This window comes from Eutrigla gurnardus, assembly GCF_963514095.1.
Source record: "Eutrigla gurnardus genome assembly, chromosome: 4".
Classification (NCBI taxonomy): domain Eukaryota; kingdom Metazoa; phylum Chordata; class Actinopteri; order Perciformes; family Triglidae; genus Eutrigla; species Eutrigla gurnardus.
In genome coordinates this window covers 14,401,254-14,423,461 of record NC_139918.1, presented here as the reverse complement: position 1 = coordinate 14,423,461, position 22,208 = coordinate 14,401,254, and the positions used below count along the sequence as shown (strand labels likewise).

Sequence of the window (22,208 nt, the reverse complement as noted above, 5' to 3'; positions counted from 1 at the left end):
TCACCACGGTCTCCTGGAAGGCCCGTCCCGTGGCCGACCAATCAGCAACCAGTCCTAATCTTTAGGCACATCCATATCAGCTGTGAACAAAGCAGAGTACATACCAACCCCGCCCCCACAGTCTCAACAGTCTCCATGCTTCCTCCATGAATGAGTTCAGGTCCCAATCAGCATCTGTCCATACACAAAGTTATTTTAACGATGCCAGCCCCCACACACACATCAGTCCATAAAACAGTCACTTTCACATTTCTGTACAAAGTCCCCGTACACAGGTGACAAAAGTACCCAGAGAAAATGGGGAGGACATGCGAAGTCAACACAGAAGGCCGACGCAAAACTGGTTTCAAACCCCCTCTTGCTGTGAGGCAACGGTACTAACCACTACACCACCATGCAGCCCCATAGATAAATAGACAAATCACCTTCTTCTGATTTTCGGATTTTTTCTTTGTCTGTTCATCTCAATGCCAAGGACTTGACCATTAAAAAAGATTTCAACCTGATCTTTGCTTCTTTGTGTGTTTTCCAGTGGTTTTTATTTTGGTACTTCTGCTGACCCGCAGTGTGAATTTGCAAATTAGCTAAACATTTAGTTTCAGCAAGCAGATTTATATTTAACGTTTATATTTAGATTGAACATTTCGATTTTTATTTAATATTTAGGTTTAGCATTTAGATTTAAATTTAACATTTATATATAATATGTTTAACATTTAGCATTTAGATTTAACATTTATATTTAGATTTAAAATCTTTTTTACAAGAAAAGTAAATATGTCAGAGTTGAAAAATATCGCTGGAAATGTGGTAAAAAACTGACTTTAAAAAATGCATCCACCTTTTTTAAACATTATTTGGCGCTATGTGGCAAAATGTAGCTGTTAATTTCAGAGTTTGCCACAATCGGCGCCCCACCCAGCCTCCTTATGAAAAGCCTGAATTTGACTCCCACCACAACCAGCATACACTGTACTTTATTGCTTTTTATACTACTACCGCCGAATAGCTGCCTGTATGTCCCGTTAAAACTTGGTACCACTGACATGTCCTGTATTATGTCCTGAATTTAGTAAATGTGTCACGCAGGTGAGGTTTGTCTTGTCTTGGTTTTTGTCTTGTGAACTTCCTGTTTTATTTTGAAGAGTAACTCCCCTCTCGTTTCAGGTCACTTGTCCTTCCTCATGTGTCCCTGGTCTCATGTCATCCCTGATTCCTGATTGTCTCCACCTGTCCATTATCCGTCTGTGTATTTAAGTCTGCGTCTCCCCTTGTCTTGTGCCAGTGCGTTTTCGTCTTTTGTCTCTTGTCTCATGTCATGATCCTCATGCCAAGCGAAGTCAAGTTGGTATTTTTGCATTCTGTTGTTTGTAGTTTTTATGTTTGTAGCCTCGTTTTTCCTCCCTCTGGAGCGATCTTTTGTTTATCCATCCATCCATTTTCTACCGCTTATCCTGTATTTAGGGTCGCGGGGGGGCTGGAGCCAATCCCAGCTGTCATTGGGCGAAGGCAGGGTACACCCTGGACAGGCCGCCAGTCTATCACAGGGCCGACATGTAGAGACAGACAACCATTCACTCTCACATTCACACCTACGGGCAATTTAGAGTCACCAATTAACCTATCCCCATCCTGCATGTCTTTGGACTGTGGGAGGAAGCCGGAGAACCCGGAGAGAACCCACGCTTACACGGGGAGAACATACAAACTCCACACAGAAGGAACCCGGGCCGACCCGGGAATCGAACCCAGGACCCTCTTGCTGTGAGGCGAGAGTGCTACCCACTACACCACCGTGCAGCCCCATCTTTTGTTTATACTTTTTTTAAATTTAGAATAAAAGCCTGTTTTAACCTGCCTCTGCCCTGCATCTGAGTCCTCCTCCTTGCCAAAGCCTGACAAAATGAAAGAACCTCAATAATCTAAATCACAAATAGTAATCATTAGCCTTATCTCAGTATCTTTCTTTATCTTTATTAAATCTCTTCTAGAGACTCACTCTTCTCATAATGTTGTAATTATCATTACTATCATTTTAGTTTTAATTAGTTATTATTATTTTGGAGCAGAAACTATTTCAAATTCAGATAATGCAGCTGGTGTTTGAATAATAGTGTTTGCTACAATGCTACATCTCTGCCTCTGTCTTTCCCCTCTGTTCTCTGTCATGGATCTATAAAGACAAAATGTCTGTTTGACATTTTGACTTTCTGTTGTTTCACCTAGTATAACTCACGTTTATATTAGGGCTGTGGGTAAGCAAACACAGGGACCACTTCTATTCTTTGAGCAAAAAACACTAGCTCCTTTAATGTCCATTTCAAGACCACAATTCAGATGCTACATGACCTGTGCACCGATATCACTCTGAGGGAGAGCTGTTTTTTTTTTTAAATGATAATTATAAACAGTGATGCTATGCATGCTGCCTATATGGATGGAATAAAATAAAATAATAATTACATTTAATGATGTATCATAATTGAACAAAATAACCATGTTAATGTTAGTATGGTACACTGATTAATGACAAAGTTGAAAGACGGTACACAACAAAAATGTTGCCGACCCCTGGTCTTGTTAATTTGACTTTGCTGTTACACTAAGTTGATGGTGGTTCCCTCCTCTTCCATTTTTCTCCTCTGCCAAGCTGGATCTTCAGCAGGACGACAAAGGACAGACCAACGCTGGAACACAGGAACAAACAACATTGGTAAATATACACATTACTATTATTAGAGCAACGAGAGACATTTTGGGCCATTTGGATCCCTTTAGACATGGTGATGATAGATGATAGATCACGCAGCATGATAGATGTAAACTTTGTACCGTAAACTGTAACAGATGGACACTGACCTGTCTGAAGGTTCCTGATGTGAAACACATCTTTCCAGCTGCCCAGAGTGGCACCATGACAATAGAGGAGAGTGTCATGGCCCATCCTAGTACGTACGCCCAGTCAGGGTAAATGTAGCGGTCATTAACCCTGAGGTGTTTGTAATCAACCAGGTACAGGATTAGGGAAATCTGTGAAGGTGCAGAGACACAATAGTATGTTGAAGTGGCAGTCCTTAAGATTTGAGATACGTTGGCCTCTTTAGCGGTAGACTTATCCCTCATAGCGGGATGCCTTCAAATGCTCCACACTGAAAGGAGGTCCGTGCGTTACCCTTGTTCGCGGTCACTTTGCTTCTTGATTACTTGCCCTTCTTCACTGGAAGTTGAATGATCTTCTTTCTCTGCTTGATTCTCCATTGTGAGTCAGCAGTAATGAAATGTACCTGGCTGCGCCAGTCAAACACTTTACACTAGAGGGAGCCTGACTCAGCAGTTGGAAGTTACCGATTTCCAATTACAATGAAACGCAGCATACGCTTCCGTGAGTAGCTCCACCTATGCAGACCAACCTGACCTAAAAAGGCCTCACTAATTTTGAATTATGCATGGGAATGTCTCCACAGACACGGAGAGCAGCAAGTAGCAAGTACAAGCACTTTCATTAATGGGTCATGTGATCAATCACCATTGTTTTAACTCACTCTTTGATAGATAGTAACTTCCATCTACCGCTTATCCTGTATTTAGGGTCGCGGGGGGGCTGGAGCCGATCCCAGCTGTCATTGGGCCAAGGCAGGGTTCACCCTGGACAGGACGCCAGTCTATCGCAGGGAGACATGTAGAGACAGACAACCATTCACGCTCACATTCACACCTACGGGCAATTTAGAGTCATCAATTAACCTATCCCCATGCATGTCTTTGGACTGTGGGAGGAAGCCGGAGAACCCGGAGAGAACCCACGCTTACACGGGGAGAACATGCAAACTCCACACAGAAGGAACCCGGGCCGACCCGGGAATCGAACCCAGGACCCTCTTGCTGTGAGGCAAGAGTGCTACCCACTACACCGAGTGCAGCCCCAGATAGTAACTTAAAAGACAATTAAATAGATGAAAATGTTACAGACTGGCACTTTAATAAACAGCAAGTTAATGAGAGTGCATAAAATCCCTGGTAGCGACAAAGAAACGTTTCTGACTCACCAGTGACAGCAGAGGAATAAAGTATTTCCAGCATAGTTTGAAGAAAATGGATGGTCTCTGTCCTGTCATGTCCTTAATTATGTTAATAAAGCGGTCAGCACCTGATGGAAGTGCAAATCGTCCATTTAGTCAATGCAATATTTCCTCAAGTTAGAGTAACATGGTCTAAAAACGATCAGCAAAAAATGAATGAACCTTAAAGTCCCAGTGAAACGGAAGTTTAGAGCATCTTTTGCTTCTGTGGTGTTAACATAGATGTATCTATGACTGTAACATATTTCCCTGGTGAAATGGAGTAACAAGGGGGATTCAAATCAAATCCTTAGCATCTTTTGGACCATTAGAAAGTGGGCAGGGATAGATTGTAGCACCAACAGAGCTGCAGTGAACTGTGGCTCCACACATAATTCCCTTCTCACTAAAACTTGTAAATTGGTGGATGGATATCATATTTGTTAAAGTTGATTGGCACTAGCTCACATAGGCGCCATCATATTTTGTTGTTGAGGAAGATGAAGAGATCCTTGGATTTCATTCCAAAAATGCAAAGAAATTAACTTTGTTATTGTTATATATGTGTACAATATGACCAGTGATGTGTTCTAAAAGGTTAATTTCATCTTCACTTGAAGTAACATTCAATGGGCTGGAAGTGAGAACATACTGAGTGAAAGACGAATATGTTGGTTTCAGCCATTTTATCAGATTGCTGACAATAGTAAAAGCACTGACTAATGCAATTGTTATGATTTGTAATGAGTTATCCGACTCACCAAAAATCCAAGCAACAGCCACGCATTCACAAATAGCCATAAAATTCGGACAAACTCTGGTAGAGCCGTAGAAGTCAATGAGTTGGAATAGGTAAACTCCTCCCTAAAGCAGGAAGAGACGAGATTAAAACTAAATTGAATAAAACACATTCATTTTAAATGTATTTCATGAAGAAATACATGAAGAAACTTTGATGAAAATATTTTTGTTCACCTCCGTAACCAAGGTTAGATGTATGAGGAAGCTGGTTATACAGATGATGAGGGCAAAGATCTCGTGCCTCACTGGCACAAGAAACAACTTCAGAAACAAGTCGCTCACCGTGGTGACGAAACTTTCCACTATCACAAACTGGGGACGAAATAAACAATTAATTGTGTCTCATACGCATCTATTACTTGTCAGTAATGTGACAAATGTTATTACATGTGTGTCGACAGTCAGCAAAATGAGCATCAGAAAGAAGCAGACAGTCCAGAACTGTGGCAAAGGCATCATAGCTGTTGCCTGAGGGTAAGCAATGAAGGCCAAACCTGGACCTGTGAAGTGAAAGAAGAGAGACATGATTCTATTAAGCTACAATTCTACATTATATTAAAACACTGTACTCAACTTTGACATATTTTAATATACCGTACCTGACTCGACCACAGTGTCGACAGAAACACCCTGTTGCTGAGCCATGAACCCAAGAACAGAGAAGACGACAAATCCAGCAACAAAACTGGTCCCACTGTTCAGCAGACAGATCCAAAAACAGTCCCTAAAGGACACAGAAGAACAAACAAGTGTGACAAGTGATGGGGGCAGGTTGTGGGCCTGGTGCATCAGCTGATCGACGCAGTAGCTTGTGGCACAGCCCGATATCGTGGTATGCACATCCAGGTGTTTATGCCAGTCTATTCCACAAATGTATAATTTGATAAGGTCATCCACTGCAAGCATCATACACAGCAAGTGAGGGGTTTTTTTCTCCAGAATATTCACGATAAGGGGGTGCCAGGATAGCTCAGTGGCACGTACCCTCAGTGGCCCTTTCTGTAATGTCATCCCCATCTCTCTCTCCCCTTTCACTCTCACGCTCTCTCAATTAAAAAAAATCCTAAAACAGCCCAAAACAAAAAAGAATATTTTCGATTAAAGAAAACCCTCGTGCTTTAATTGCTTAGCAGCAAAATCATCCTCGTCTGCCGCAAAGACTTTAGTCCATTTCTGCAGCAGCTCGGCCAGCCTCCGCTGCTCGCCCAGGTCCAGGTCCTCCCCCTGTAGCGCCAGGGCTGGGTGGCTCTGTGGTGATACATCTGCCGAGGCCGAAAGATAATTTATTCTCCTCACCTCCACCTCCACTGTTGAGGGCCCACTGGGAGTCAACACCAACTCTTCCCCGGTTCGCACGTCTCGGGAATCCACCTGAGAAACTGCGGCGAGGGCCCGACGCTGCGGGAGCTCTAAAGAGAAAGGGTGAGGGTTACACACTCTTACTGGCACTCTTCCGCCCCTCACCCAACTTAGGGTCCTCGCCACACGCCACTCTTGGTCATCATTTTGCAGGTTCTCCACCATGACATAGCAGTCTGGTCTACCCACGGCTTGAGGAACCTGGGTCCAAACCATCATTTCGGTCTCCGGTGGGATCACCACGGAGTCCTGCCGCGGCAGCTTGGCGACACCATGCAGCTCGGTGGAGGTCTCTACAAGGCCGATACGCCGACAGACAGCAAAGACTTTCCCCCACTTGGCGGCCGTTGTGGGCGTCATTGTCGACTTGAAATTTTCCTCTGCTCGGGGTCCATCCTGGAAGACACTCGTCCAACAATCACCAATCACATTCATCCCCAATAAACAACCATCATGTTGTAAACACGAGTCTTCAACCACCACCACCCCCTTCTCCAATACCTTGACCCCGTTTATCTCAAAGTCAAAAAGGGCATACCCGATATATGGAATCGGAAGCCCATTTGCAGCCTTCAGGGTGAGCCAGGGGATCTTGCCCTGGACTAATCCCTCCCCAAATTGCTCCTGAAACACAGAATGCTTAATTAGTGTGACTTGCGAACCAGAGTCTAACACACACGGAACCTTTTTACCTCCCATGATGACATCTACTTCAGGACTTTCTCCGATGAATGAGGGCTTGGTGGGGGGTGTGGTCTGGGTCCATTCCTCGACCCCTTGCCCTGCAGCGACCGAGGAGGCTAAAAATCCTGGGGGCCTTGGCGTCGCTTGGGGCAAAAGCGGCGAGTGTGCCCTGGTTGCCCACATTCCAGGCAAATGGGTCGGCCCTGAGGGTCCCACTGGAACTGACTTCGGGACATCTCAGGGGCGGACCGGCGAGACCTCTGCGGGAGCGTTGACCTTTGTTGGACAGTTTGTGCGGTTGGGTCAGCAGGCCCCACAGAAAGGTTAGCTATTTGGGCCCGCAACTCCTCTGCCAGAGATTTCCCCAATGCCGACATCTGATTTTTGAGGTCTTGTTGGAGCTCCGCCCGCAGGGATTCCCACAATGCCTGACTGCTCTGGGCAGAAGGGGGTTCCAGGTGATGGGTGGGTGGACTTGGGTGAGCCTGCTGTAGTGTTGCCTGATGCGTAGGCGGGGACGGCCGCCGTTCCTGGGGAGGCCTGGGTGTGTAAGCGTGGCAGGCCCAGGTCTCCGTTTCATCCTTAGTGCGCTCTTTCTCAAGTGCCTTCGCCTCTTTGCAAATGGCAGGGAAGGTAATCTCTGGTGTGCGACGACGTAGCCTTTTCAACTCTTGCTTCACGTGACTTTCCTGTAGTCCTCTGATGAACTGGGTGCGTAGCAGTTCGTCCTCCACGGCGACGTCGATTTGCTCCTTCGCCTGCCACCTGTGATAGAGCTCACGGAAACGGAGAATGAAAGCCCCCATTTCCTCTTCTGCACCCTGCCTACACTCATAGAACTGAGCCCTCAGTGTGGCTAGGGATTGACTTCCCTCATATAATGCTGTCAAGAAGTCCAATATTTTCACATCAGTGTCTCGTTCATTGTCGGGTAGCAATAAAACTTCACGTTTGGCTTCACCACCCAGAGCACTCAATATAAAATCCGTCTTTTGTTCATTTAGGAGACCTTGTGCCCGTACAAACATTTCAATTTTAGCCCGCCATTCCTCAACCTTTTCTCCCTTCTTTCCTTCGAACATGGGCAGCCATGGCCCCCCCATATACCAAGGTAGCATGACATTGTTCACAATATTAGGAGGTACATGAGCTGGGTCAGCCGGGTTCTCATTACCATTGTTCGACATACTGAATGTGTGTGTAGGGGGGATCCTGTCAAACAACGCCAAAAAAGAGACGTGTCGCGAAGATCTAACTTAAGCAACACTTAGAAATCAGGTTCTCAGATCCCCCGAATCACACAGACAGCAGCCGAGGACAGGTACCAAAAATACAACTTTATTAATATTTCAATGCATTAAAATAGATACATCATCCTGCCTGCCCAGCCACCACCCAACCCAGCTCTCGACCAATGACAAGACTGGTAATACAGTACAGCCAACGTCTGTTGTACGTCAACTCTCCCCTCTCTTCCGGGCCAAGGGTGCTAGAGGAGTAGCCCAGGAAATTGACACTACAAGAAATTAACACACTTTTCCACTACACACTCATTGAAGAGAGGACATTCCACAGCAGACAATCCCCTTAAATTAATCACTGCACACGATTATCAATTTTATAAAACCACACCAGGGGTGGAACTCCCCCTTTTGTCACAGCAAACAATACCCAGTGGAACACCCTTATGGCACCCCCTGGCCACTATAGGGGAGAATAGACAGGTACAAACCACGGTGGAATTTAGCAAGAAGTGGCACTGACTACTTAGCATATAAAACGCTGTCACGGCGAGGTGCAGGGACAGCGGCCGCTGGCTACACAGCGGAATGGGTAAGTTAAATGTCCGCTCTCGGTCGCTGACCACGACCGAGAGAATCTAAACCATAAAGTCTCTCACCGCCCTAGGCCCCATCGGCGGGGTCCCGACCGACAGCACGGCAGTCCGTTGTGGCGCAGCGTCTCCCCAAATTAGCCGTCCAGCGAGGCTCCTCCACAGCGTCCCGAGGCCGACGGCTACCGGGGGAAAAACAAGAGGAATCAACACTGATCTCTTTATTTAACGGAGCTTCACTCACACACGCCACGGAGGTTGACGTTTCGACTTCCCTTCACCCAGGAAATAGCGAGCGTAGTCAACGGGTCTTTCGGGCCTCGCCACGATCGCCCCCCGGCCGGTCGGAGTCCGTCTTCAGTCCTGATACTCCGGACAGGCGAACAGCGGTCCCCTCGCTCCCGCCACCTGTGCCGATCAGTCGATGGCCTCCCTCCGACTCCCGATGCTCCGTCTCCGTCCTCTCCGCTGGCCTGCCCAAAAACCGACGGGATTCCCCCGGCGCCCCGCGTTGTCCCCCTTTTCTCCTCAGGCGAGCCCCCGGCACACCCCCGGCTGCGCCAATCACCACGGTCTCCTGGAAGGCCCGTCCCGTGGCCGACCAATCAGCAACCAGTCCTAATCTTTAGGCACATCCATATCAGCTGTGAACAAAGCAGAGTACATACCAACCCCGCCCCCACAGTCTCAACAGTCTCCATGCTTCCTCCATGAATGAGTTCAGGCCCCAATCAGCATCTGTCCATACACAAAGTTATTTTAACGATGCCAGCCCCCACACACACATCAGTCCATAAAACAGTCACTTTCACATTTCTGTACAAAGTCCCCGTACACAGGTGACAAAAGTACCCAGAGAAAATGGGGAGGACATGCGAAGTCAACACAGAAGGCCGACGCAAAACTGGTTTCAAACCCCCTCTTGCTGTGAGGCAACGGTACTAACCACTACACCACCATGCAGCCCCATAGATAAATAGACAAATCACCTTCTTCTGATTTTCGGATTTTTTCTTTGTCTGTTCATCTCAATGCCAAGGACTTGACCATTAAAAAAGATTTCAACCTGATCTTTGCTTCTTTGTGTGTTTTCCAGTGGTTTTTATTTTGGTACTTCTGCTGACCCGCAGTGTGAATTTGCAAATTAGCTAAACATTTAGTTTCAGCAAGCAGATTTATATTTAACGTTTATATTTAGATTGAACATTTCGATTTTTATTTAATATTTAGGTTTAGCATTTAGATTTAAATTTAACATTTATATATAATATGTTTAACATTTAGCATTTAGATTTAACATTTATATTTAGATTTAAAATCTTTTTTACAAGAAAAGTAAATATGTCAGAGTTGAAAAATATCGCTGGAAATGTGGTAAAAAACTGACTTTAAAAAATGCATCCACCTTTTTTAAACATTATTTGGCGCTATGTGGCAAAATGTAGCTGTTAATTTCAGAGTTTGCCACAATCGGCGCCCCACCCAGCCTCCTTATGAAAAGCCTGAATTTGACTCCCACCACAACCAGCATACACTGTACTTTATTGCTTTTTATACTACTACCGCCGAATAGCTGCCTGTATGTCCCGTTAAAACTTGGTACCACTGACATGTCCTGTATTATGTCCTGAATTTAGTAAATGTGTCACGCAGGTGAGGTTTGTCTTGTCTTGGTTTTTGTCTTGTGAACTTCCTGTTTTATTTTGAAGAGTAACTCCCCTCTCGTTTCAGGTCACTTGTCCTTCCTCATGTGTCCCTGGTCTCATGTCATCCCTGATTCCTGATTGTCTCCACCTGTCCATTATCCGTCTGTGTATTTAAGTCTGCGTCTCCCCTTGTCTTGTGCCAGTGCGTTTTCGTCTTTTGTCTCTTGTCTCATGTCATGATCCTCATGCCAAGCGAAGTCAAGTTGGTATTTTTGCATTCTGTTGTTTGTAGTTTTTATGTTTGTAGCCTCGTTTTTCCTCCCTCTGGAGCGATCTTTTGTTTATCCATCCATCCATTTTCTACCGCTTATCCTGTATTTAGGGTCGCGGGGGGGCTGGAGCCAATCCCAGCTGTCATTGGGCGAAGGCAGGGTACACCCTGGACAGGCCGCCAGTCTATCACAGGGCCGACATGTAGAGACAGACAACCATTCACTCTCACATTCACACCTACGGGCAATTTAGAGTCACCAATTAACCTATCCCCATCCTGCATGTCTTTGGACTGTGGGAGGAAGCCGGAGAACCCGGAGAGAACCCACGCTTACACGGGGAGAACATACAAACTCCACACAGAAGGAACCCGGGCCGACCCGGGAATCGAACCCAGGACCCTCTTGCTGTGAGGCGAGAGTGCTACCCACTACACCACCGTGCAGCCCCATCTTTTGTTTATACTTTTTTTAAATTTAGAATAAAAGCCTGTTTTAACCTGCCTCTGCCCTGCATCTGAGTCCTCCTCCTTGCCAAAGCCTGACAAAATGAAAGAACCTCAATAATCTAAATCACAAATAGTAATCATTAGCCTTATCTCAGTATCTTTCTTTATCTTTATTAAATCTCTTCTAGAGACTCACTCTTCTCATAATGTTGTAATTATCATTACTATCATTTTAGTTTTAATTAGTTATTATTATTTTGGAGCAGAAACTATTTCAAATTCAGATAATGCAGCTGGTGTTTGAATAATAGTGTTTGCTACAATGCTACATCTCTGCCTCTGTCTTTCCCCTCTGTTCTCTGTCATGGATCTATAAAGACAAAATGTCTGTTTGACATTTTGACTTTCTGTTGTTTCACCTAGTATAACTCACGTTTATATTAGGGCTGTGGGTAAGCAAACACAGGGACCACTTCTATTCTTTGAGCAAAAAACACTAGCTCCTTTAATGTCCATTTCAAGACCACAATTCAGATGCTACATGACCTGTGCACCGATATCACTCTGAGGGAGAGCTGTTTTTTTTTTTAAATGATAATTATAAACAGTGATGCTATGCATGCTGCCTATATGGATGGAATAAAATAAAATAATAATTACATTTAATGATGTATCATAATTGAACAAAATAACCATGTTAATGTTAGTATGGTACACTGATTAATGACAAAGTTGAAAGACGGTACACAACAAAAATGTTGCCGACCCCTGGTCTTGTTAATTTGACTTTGCTGTTACACTAAGTTGATGGTGGTTCCCTCCTCTTCCATTTTTCTCCTCTGCCAAGCTGGATCTTCAGCAGGACGACAAAGGACAGACCAACGCTGGAACACAGGAACAAACAACATTGGTAAATATACACATTACTATTATTAGAGCAACAAGAGACATTTTGGGCCATTTGGATCCCTTTAGACATGGTGATGATAGATGATAGATCACGCAGCATGATAGATGTAAACTTTGTACCGTAAACTGTAACAGATGGACACTGACCTGTCTGAAGGTTCCTGATGTGAAACACATCTTTCCAGCTGCCCAGAGTGGCACCATGACAATAGAGGAGAGTGTCATGGCCCATCCTAGTACGTACGCCCAGTCAGGGTAAATGTAGCGGTCATTAACCCTGAGGTGTTTGTAATCAACCAGGTACAGGATTAGGGAAATCTGTGAAGGTGCAGAGACACAATAGTATGTTGAAGTGGCAGTCCTTAAGATTTGAGATACGTTGGCCTCTTTAGCGGTAGACTTATCCCTCATAGCGGGATGCCTTCAAATGCTCCACACTGAAAGGAGGTCCGTGCGTTACCCTTGTTCGCGGTCACTTTGCTTCTTGATTACTTGCCCTTCTTCACTGGAAGTTGAATGATCTTCTTTCTCTGCTTGATTCTCCATTGTGAGTCAGCAGTAATGAAATGTACCTGGCTGCGCCAGTCAAACACTTTACACTAGAGGGAGCCTGACTCAGCAGTTGGAAGTTACCGATTTCCAATTACAATGAAACGCAGCATACGCTTCCGTGAGTAGCTCCACCTATGCAGACCAACCTGACCTAAAAAGGCCTCACTAATTTTGAATTATGCATGGGAATGTCTCCACAGACACGGAGAGCAGCAAGTAGCAAGTACAAGCACTTTCATTAATGGGTCATGTGATCAATCACCATTGTTTTAACTCACTCTTTGATAGATAGTAACTTCCATCTACCGCTTATCCTGTATTTAGGGTCGCGGGGGGGCTGGAGCCGATCCCAGCTGTCATTGGGCCAAGGCAGGGTTCACCCTGGACAGGACGCCAGTCTATCGCAGGGAGACATGTAGAGACAGACAACCATTCACGCTCACATTCACACCTACGGGCAATTTAGAGTCATCAATTAACCTATCCCCATGCATGTCTTTGGACTGTGGGAGGAAGCCGGAGAACCCGGAGAGAACCCACGCTTACACGGGGAGAACATGCAAACTCCACACAGAAGGAACCCGGGCCGACCCGGGAATCGAACCCAGGACCCTCTTGCTGTGAGGCAAGAGTGCTACCCACTACACCGAGTGCAGCCCCAGATAGTAACTTAAAAGACAATTAAATAGATGAAAATGTTACAGACTGGCACTTTAATAAACAGCAAGTTAATGAGAGTGCATAAAATCCCTGGTAGCGACAAAGAAACGTTTCTGACTCACCAGTGACAGCAGAGGAATAAAGTATTTCCAGCATAGTTTGAAGAAAATGGATGGTCTCTGTCCTGTCATGTCCTTAATTATGTTAATAAAGCGGTCAGCACCTGATGGAAGTGCAAATCGTCCATTTAGTCAATGCAATATTTCCTCAAGTTAGAGTAACATGGTCTAAAAACGATCAGCAAAAAATGAATGAACCTTAAAGTCCCAGTGAAACGGAAGTTTAGAGCATCTTTTGCTTCTGTGGTGTTAACATAGATGTATCTATGACTGTAACATATTTCCCTGGTGAAATGGAGTAACAAGGGGGATTCAAATCAAATCCTTAGCATCTTTTGGACCATTAGAAAGTGGGCAGGGATAGATTGTAGCACCAACAGAGCTGCAGTGAACTGTGGCTCCACACATAATTCCCTTCTCACTAAAACTTGTAAATTGGTGGATGGATATCATATTTGTTAAAGTTGATTGGCACTAGCTCACATAGGCGCCATCATATTTTGTTGTTGAGGAAGATGAAGAGATCCTTGGATTTCATTCCAAAAATGCAAAGAAATTAACTTTGTTATTGTTATATATGTGTACAATATGACCAGTGATGTGTTCTAAAAGGTTAATTTCATCTTCACTTGAAGTAACATTCAATGGGCTGGAAGTGAGAACATACTGAGTGAAAGACGAATATGTTGGTTTCAGCCATTTTATCAGATTGCTGACAATAGTAAAAGCACTGACTAATGCAATTGTTATGATTTGTAATGAGTTATCCGACTCACCAAAAATCCAAGCAACAGCCACGCATTCACAAATAGCCATAAAATTCGGACAAACTCTGGTAGAGCCGTAGAAGTCAATGAGTTGGAATAGGTAAACTCCTCCCTAAAGCAGGAAGAGACGAGATTAAAACTAAATTGAATAAAACACATTCATTTTAAATGTATTTCATGAAGAAATACATGAAGAAACTTTGATGAAAATATTTTTGTTCACCTCCGTAACCAAGGTTAGATGTATGAGGAAGCTGGTTATACAGATGATGAGGGCAAAGATCTCGTGCCTCACTGGCACAAGAAACAACTTCAGAAACAAGTCGCTCACCGTGGTGACGAAACTTTCCACTATCACAAACTGGGGACGAAATAAACAATTAATTGTGTCTCATACGCATCTATTACTTGTCAGTAATGTGACAAATGTTATTACATGTGTGTCGACAGTCAGCAAAATGAGCATCAGAAAGAAGCAGACAGTCCAGAACTGTGGCAAAGGCATCATAGCTGTTGCCTGAGGGTAAGCAATGAAGGCCAAACCTGGACCTGTGAAGTGAAAGAAGAGAGACATGATTCTATTAAGCTACAATTCTACATTATATTAAAACACTGTACTCAACTTTGACATATTTTAATATACCGTACCTGACTCGACCACAGTGTCGACAGAAACACCCTGTTGCTGAGCCATGAACCCAAGAACAGAGAAGACGACAAATCCAGCAACAAAACTGGTCCCACTGTTCAGCAGACAGATCCAAAAACAGTCCCTAAAGGACACAGAAGAACAAACAAGTGTGACAAGTGATGGGGGCAGGTTGTGGGCCTGGTGCATCAGCTGATCGACGCAGTAGCTTGTGGCACAGCCCGATATCGTGGTATGCACATCCAGGTGTTTATGCCAGTCTATTCCACAAATGTATAATTTGATAAGGTCATCCACTGCAAGCATCATACACAGCAAGTGAGGGGTTTTTTTCTCCAGAATATTCACGATAAGGGGGTGCCAGGATAGCTCAGTGGCACGTACCCTCAGTGGCCCTTTCTGTAATGTCATCCCCATCTCTCTCTCCCCTTTCACTCTCACGCTCTCTCAATTAAAAAAAATCCTAAAACAGCCCAAAACAAAAAAGAATATTTTCGATTAAAGAAAACCCTCGTGCTTTAATTGCTTAGCAGCTGAAGCACTGTGTCCACATATTTACTGAAGATGCCTGAGGTCAGGGTGGAGCCGATCGTTAGTCTGTGTATTCGGAGGCTATCCCCTGGAAGGTGAATGTCCTGTGTTTCTGTTACCTCGATCTGGACCTACACGGTGATGACTTAATTGCCCAATTGCTAGCAATGCGCCAGTATCAGATGCAAAGAATTAACATCAATCTAAAATCTCCTGTCTTTTTGGAAACCAGGAACTGTCTGTCGTGAGTGGGGACGACAGACACAGCCTGTTTCTCTAACAGGTCTTGGATCTCTGCTGAGAGCTAAACACCTTATGTGAGGATAGATTCACTTCATTGACATCCATGAATGGAGGAGGAATGTTGTTGAGCTGGAGAAAATAATCCAGTCACGGTTGCATTGCCAATCCTTGTAAAACTGTGATAGGGGGCAAGCAAACAGCTGTGGGTGGGTGGCAGTTGTTATATCCTGTTTTTTTCTATAAATGCAAGGCTGGCCCATGGGAGAGCGGTATAGAAACAATAGAGTACCCGAACCAGTCAGGGATCGGCTGGCTTTAAAAGCCGCAGCAGAAATCACAGCACTACGTCCAATCCCTACAGTTATTGTGTGGAATGCTAGGAGAACGTGGACATGGTTGCGCTGGATAAATGTCAACACATCACCAGCTCTCCTGTTGGCGCAGCAGCTGACACCATGTGTTTATGGAGACTAAACATACAAAACAATTATTTTCAAATAAGAACCTGTAATTATGCGTTTGCCTAAACAGACCTATTGATTTATTAGTATTTGCAGCCCCAGATGTGATAATTGTATTGTAGTGTGTTTTAAACAGAACTTTAGTCGTTTCATTTAGAGTTTTATACAACATGGCACTAACACATTTTAAAGTAAGGTGCTGCTATGAAATGGATTGTGCTTTGCAATTTATACTCACTTGTAACAGTTGTTGTTGTGCCCATTGTAGCTGCCCAAAACATTCAGCGTTCCTATAGCCAAGCTATAGGAGAAGCATATTTGAGATCCTGCCTCTATCCAGACCTATATCATCACAAAAAAATATCATGTGAAAGAGTGTACTACTAAGTATTGCTTAGTGAAGTATAAGTAATCCCATATATGTGCAAGATGGACATTTTTGTTCGGTTCTTCTTAACAGTGTGTACTTTCACTTGCAGAAATATTTCTTTCACACTTATGTTGTGTCGTCCCTCAGGAATATGGACGCTAGATAGTCAAATGTATGTCAAATATTTCACTTTAGAGATAATTATTTTGTCATTATCAAAAAGGAGCTCCACTTTACTCTCACCTGCAGGCAGTGTCACCGAATGAACATTAAAGTACATAAACCGAAGAATACAAACTATTTTTGACCATCAGTTTTCAAGAGAAACTTCATAGTTTCCGTTTTGTTATGTTTCAAGCATAACCTAAATTGATCAACAATAGATGGGATTATAATAAAGTACCTGAAAGTCAGTGAGGTCATTCAACTTTGGGTACAGGTAGAAGTAGATCCCTTCCCAAGCTCCAGGTAAAGTCAGACCCCTGACGAGCAGTATCAGGAGCATCACATAAGGGAAAGTGGCTGTGAAATATGCTACCTAAAAGAGATGAATTGTAAACATCTTTTTTTTTGGTCAAAACCAGAATGGATATGATTGATGAAAATAATAGAATTAATTAATTTAACTAGATTATTTAATGCTGGTATCTATAATACATTAAATGAAATTAATTTCCACTAGCCTTTCCAGAAGATCTGACACCTTTCCAGATACTAAAGTAGCAGAACACCCAGCAGGCCAGAAGACACAAGGCCAGTTCCCATCTCACACTGCCCAGCTCCTCAATGCCTCCAGACATGCCCAGCACCCGCCGTCTGAGGAGATGGTATATTTAAGAGGTACATAATAGATGACAAGACACAGTTTACCATTTGCCTGGTTTCTACCTGTTAGTTTAGTAAAGGAAATGTTCAGTAGTATAAGCTATATAGGTGTTTTATATTTTACCGTATGTCCCCACTTAGTCTGCTATTATCGAGCAGAATTCCGGCCAGTGAATGAAATTAAACATTCAGGTCTTCAACATACTGTAATAAATGCATTTAAGGCTTAAGTGTAGTTGGTACCAGAACTCCTTATGACAGGGTGCTGGAAAGGATTGTCAAACCTCGGATCCAGGAAGAGCGGATTCTGTCCCGCTCATAGAACAGTGCACCAAAGTTTTGCCCTTGCAGGGTTGTTGAGGGAGGCATGGGAGATTACCCATTCAGCATTCATGTGTTTTATGGACTTGGAAAAAGTGTGTGATTGTGTCTCCTGAGGAGTCCTGTGGTGGAAGTTTGCCAGGCATGTCCAATGGTAGGAAGCCCCGGGCTGGACCCAGAACATGCTAGACAGATGATATACACTATATTTCCAAAAGTATTCGCTCACCTGCCTTGACTTGCATATGAAGTGACATCCCATTCTTAATCCATAGGGTTTAATATGACTTTAATATAACGTCTCCACTGCTCTAGAGTCCAGTGGCGGCTGCTTAACACCACTGCATCCGACCCTTTGCATTGTACTTGCTGATGTATGGCTTGGATGCAGCTGCTCGGCCATGGAAACCCATTCCATGAAGCTCTCTACGCTGTTCTTGAGCTAATCTGAAGGCCACATGAAGTTTGGAGGTCTGTAGCGATTGACTCTGCAGAAAGTGTGCCTCAGCATCCGCAGACCCTGCTCTGTCATTTTACGTGGTCTACCACTTCTTGGCTGAGTTGCTGTCGTTCCTAATCGCTTCCACTTTGTTATAATCCCACTGACAGTTGACTGGAATATTTAGGAGGGAGGACATTTCATGACTGGACTTGTTGCACAGGTGGCATCCTATCACAGTACCACGCTGGAATTCACTGAGCTTCTGAGAGCGACCCATTCTTTCACACATGTTTGTAACACTCGAGGTGCTTGCTTTTATACACCTGTGACCATGGAAGTGGTTGGAACACCCGATTTCAATTATTTGGATGGGTGAGTGAATACTTTTGGCAATATAGTGTATCTCATCTGTGCTCACAATCTCCCAGTAGGACCTGAAAGTGTTTCTGGGGAGTGGAACATCTGGACTACTTTGCGTAGCTTGCAGCAGAAAATGAATGATCTGTTGATGGATATATTTTTTAACTGATTGTTAATGGTTTGGAAGACAGACAAACAGTCTTGACCTGCCGATAGGGGCATCTGGGGCAGAAAACCCTTCTATGTGTCGTTTCAGAGAGCATGAATAAACAATGTATTTTGTCATTTAGATTTACACTTCTGATGATTAATTGCACAAAATACATGTTTCAACCGTTTTCACAGACTAAGTACTCCTCTTGGTGAGTAAACAACTTCATGTGTAAAATGTGTGCGGTGCACCTTAAAAGTAACTAAGCCTCAGGGATTTGGACTCACTCCCAGAACTCCGTAGCAGCAGAAGTGGTGTTTTTCAGCATGGTCTGGTTTGCTGTCAGATTTGATGACGTAGAATCCAAATTCTGAAGACCCACACAGTTCTCTGGTTTACCCCCCCCCCCCCCCCCAAAAAAAAAAGATTATGGTAAATTACACTCATACAAACTAACAGAAAATGTTATTTATCTTCGGTCAATATTTTCCTATTGGAATGTAATGAGAAAAAAAATTTTCTACAAAAATTGCACCCGTTTTCTTTATAATATTATTATTATCATTATTATTATCATTATTATTATTATCATTATTATTATTATTATTATTATTATTATTATTATTATTATTATTATTATTATTATTGAAGAGCTACCAGTATTGCTGTTTCACCACATTATACTATTTTAATATTTCACCATGGCTATTGTAATAACATTTCTCAAGCTTTAGACATTAAAGTAAACTCTTGCACTAAATCTTACCTGTATTCCAGGTGTTCTCACAGGAAGCCCAGGGCAGCTGGGCTCTAAAAGAGAACACCAGGTAGAAGAGAGCCCAGACTTGGAGTATAATGTAGCTGAAGTCGTAAAGTTTCATGATCAAATGTCCATATCCAATTCCTAAAGTACAAAAAAAAAAAAGTTGTGGTTATAGTAGACTGCTCATTTTATCCACATTATCAGAGCTGACTTCTGCAGTTGCAGCATGTCTTAGTATCATCTACAAAGTGTGACATTGATGCCATTTTTTTCTATTCTGCTGACTGCATCTTTGAAATCAAATCAACTCAACTTCTGCCAGTGGACATAATTTCCTCCAACAGGTGACGAATCCTTCCTGGGTGAACTGACCAATTGATGTCTCCAGTAGGAACAGAGGGATTCCAACCACCACAGCAAACAGACCATATGGCACCAGAAAGGCCCCTGTGGTAAATACAGAGATGTGGATACTAATGGAAATGACAAATTAATTAATTAAATCTTTTCACTCACCAGTCAGCAATATCATGGTACATTGTGGTATGCACTATTACAGAGAACATTACACTCTGTATAATTCACCTCCACCATTCTTGTAGCAGAGGTAAGGAAATCTCCACACGTTGCCCAGGCCGACCACATTTCCTGCAGCAACCAGCATATATTCTGTTTTACTGGCCCATTGCCCTCGGTCTCCAGTCTTCAGATTTTCTGTTTTTTTAATGTGTCTCTTCATCTCAAGATTAAGCACTTCATCCGCTGAATGGTTCAGTTACAATTCAGTATTCAGTAAGTAATGAAAATGGATAATATATATGTATTTTTATTCAACCACATCCTGGGAAAACCAGTCACTCTGGTCTAAAGTAAACAAGAAATAATTTAAGTGCCCCTTAGGGTTCTCTGTACAAACATTGTTTCAGGAAAGAAGAAAAACATCAATATAACAGCTGATTTTCAAACTCTTAACCAGTTGACACACAGCTGTTGCACTCTTGTAAATTAGATTAAGCTATGGATGCATTTTCTGAACTACTGAAATATTTATAGAGTAAGTATAGAAGACCTAGACTTCAATGGAGATTTGAACAGAAGGATAGCCTCGTGCAACTCATTATTTTCATTTGAACAAAGCTACATTGATTACAATATGCTTGTATACAGTATGATACTTTTAAGGGCAACCTTAAAACCTTTTAGCTGAATTCTATTTATTTATTGTTTTTTATCCTGCTTAAACCTGGTTTTATTCTCTTTATCTATTCACTTTCTATTAATTTATTCATTTAAATAATCTTGTTTTATCTTGTTTTACTTTATTTATGATTATTTATTTTCCGACTTTTAAACCTCTTTTTTTTCTCTTAGTTAGTTTTAGAGTTTTATTATTTATCTTTATTTTATTTATTTTACTGCCTCTAGTGTCTCCTCAGTGAAATACATCGATGCTAGCGTTTCCTCAGTTCCTCAGTTCTGCAATACCTGTTGTTAATGCCCTGTTTCATTTATCACTATTTAGTTATTTATTATTACTCACTTGTGTGTCACGCATGTGTGTGTGTGTGTGTGTGTGTGTGTGTGTGTGTGTGTGTGTGTGTGTGTGTGTGTGTGTGTGTGCGTGTGTGTGCGTGGTGGGGTGGGATGGAGGGGGGGCTGTTGTTTTAACTGTTGCTGCTGGTGCTTTTAATTTCTGTAAAGCACATTGAGTTACGTTAACATGTATGAAAAGCACTCTACAAATAATGTTTGATTGATTGATTGATTGATTGATAGCTTAAATGTCTAGTTCATGTGACTTTGACTTTGGTCACATGAAGTTGTCACTTCAGATATCCTCAATTCAACAGTCGTTCCCTCTTCCATTTTTCTCCTCTGCCATGCTGGATCTTCAGTGGGACAACAAAGGACTAACGCTGGAACACAGGAACAAATGAGTAAACTTACACACTACAAGAATTATTAGAATAACTACAGGAGCTATTTGGGGTCATTTTAATCCCTTTAGACCTGGTGATCAACCAATACCAATAAACGACACCTGCACATGCAGCATATTGAGCGAACTTTCATTATTTAAAAAATGGTCTGCTATAGCAACCTGTTTTTTTAAAAATTAACACATTAACACCACTGACCTGTTTGAAGGTTCCTGATGTCAAACACATCTGTCCAGCTGCCCAGAGTGGAACCATGAGAACAGAGGAAAGGGTCATGATCCATCCTAGTACGCCCAGTCAGGGTAAACGTAGCGGCCATTAATCCAGAGGTGTTTGTAATCAACCAGGTACAGGATTAGGGAAATCAGAGATAGATTAGTTAATGTCAGAGATAGGTTTTATGATACATAAACACATTACCATGTTCATAAACTGCCAGAGTTAAAGCTGGAGTTGTAACAGAGTAATGGTGTCCTGGCCTGTCACTGGCTACCTGATTGCTGCCGCTCTGCACTGTGTTCATACCACTGCTGACGCCATCCCAACCCACAGCATCATTACAGAAGTATAGCACCCACCCTCCTGTTCACCCCATGTTAGTACTGCTAGCTCTGTTTGCACCGTTCATGCTGTAAACACTGTTAGCTGCTAGACGGCAGTTCAGCCGTCACCATATTAAGAGCCTATAATTGAGGAAAAAAATCTATAATTGAGAGATTGCCTCTGAATTACAAATTTAACACCTTTTTAATGAAAGCATGTAAAATAATTTGTAGCCGCAAAGAAAAGTTTCTGACTCACCAGAGACAGCAGAGGAATTAAGTGTTTCCAGCATAGTGGCGCTCAGGTGGCGGAATGTTTTTCTTTTTGGGGTTGTGTTTATCTTTTTGTCGTGTTTTGTTTATGTTGTGTTTTTGTTAATGTTGTTGTGTTATTGTTAATGTCGTGTTTTTATTTTTGGGGTTGTGTTTTTATTTTTGTCATTTGCCCTTTAGTACTGTAGAAGCCCTGCAATATGGAAACATATGTGAAGAACATTTAA

General features: G+C 42.9%; 1 protein-coding gene across 1 annotated transcript; it reads right to left on the bottom strand.

The window, feature by feature from the left end:
• Window positions 1-9,037: 9,037 nt before the first annotated feature.
• LOC311011750 (sodium- and chloride-dependent GABA transporter 2-like) lies at window positions 9,038-19,965 on the bottom strand (the record flags this gene model as incomplete). Its single annotated transcript, XM_084006880.1, has 15 exons — window positions 9,038-9,359; window positions 11,902-11,987; window positions 12,160-12,330; window positions 13,347-13,447; window positions 14,120-14,222; window positions 14,334-14,471; window positions 14,547-14,659; window positions 14,759-14,883; window positions 16,233-16,336; window positions 16,768-16,898; window positions 17,044-17,180; window positions 18,751-18,853; window positions 19,230-19,367; window positions 19,539-19,673; window positions 19,812-19,965. 15 exons carry the CDS (start codon window positions 19,963-19,965, stop codon window positions 9,038-9,040), a joined length of 2,061 nt encoding a protein of 686 aa, XP_083863006.1.
• Window positions 19,966-22,208: the final 2,243 nt, after the last annotated feature.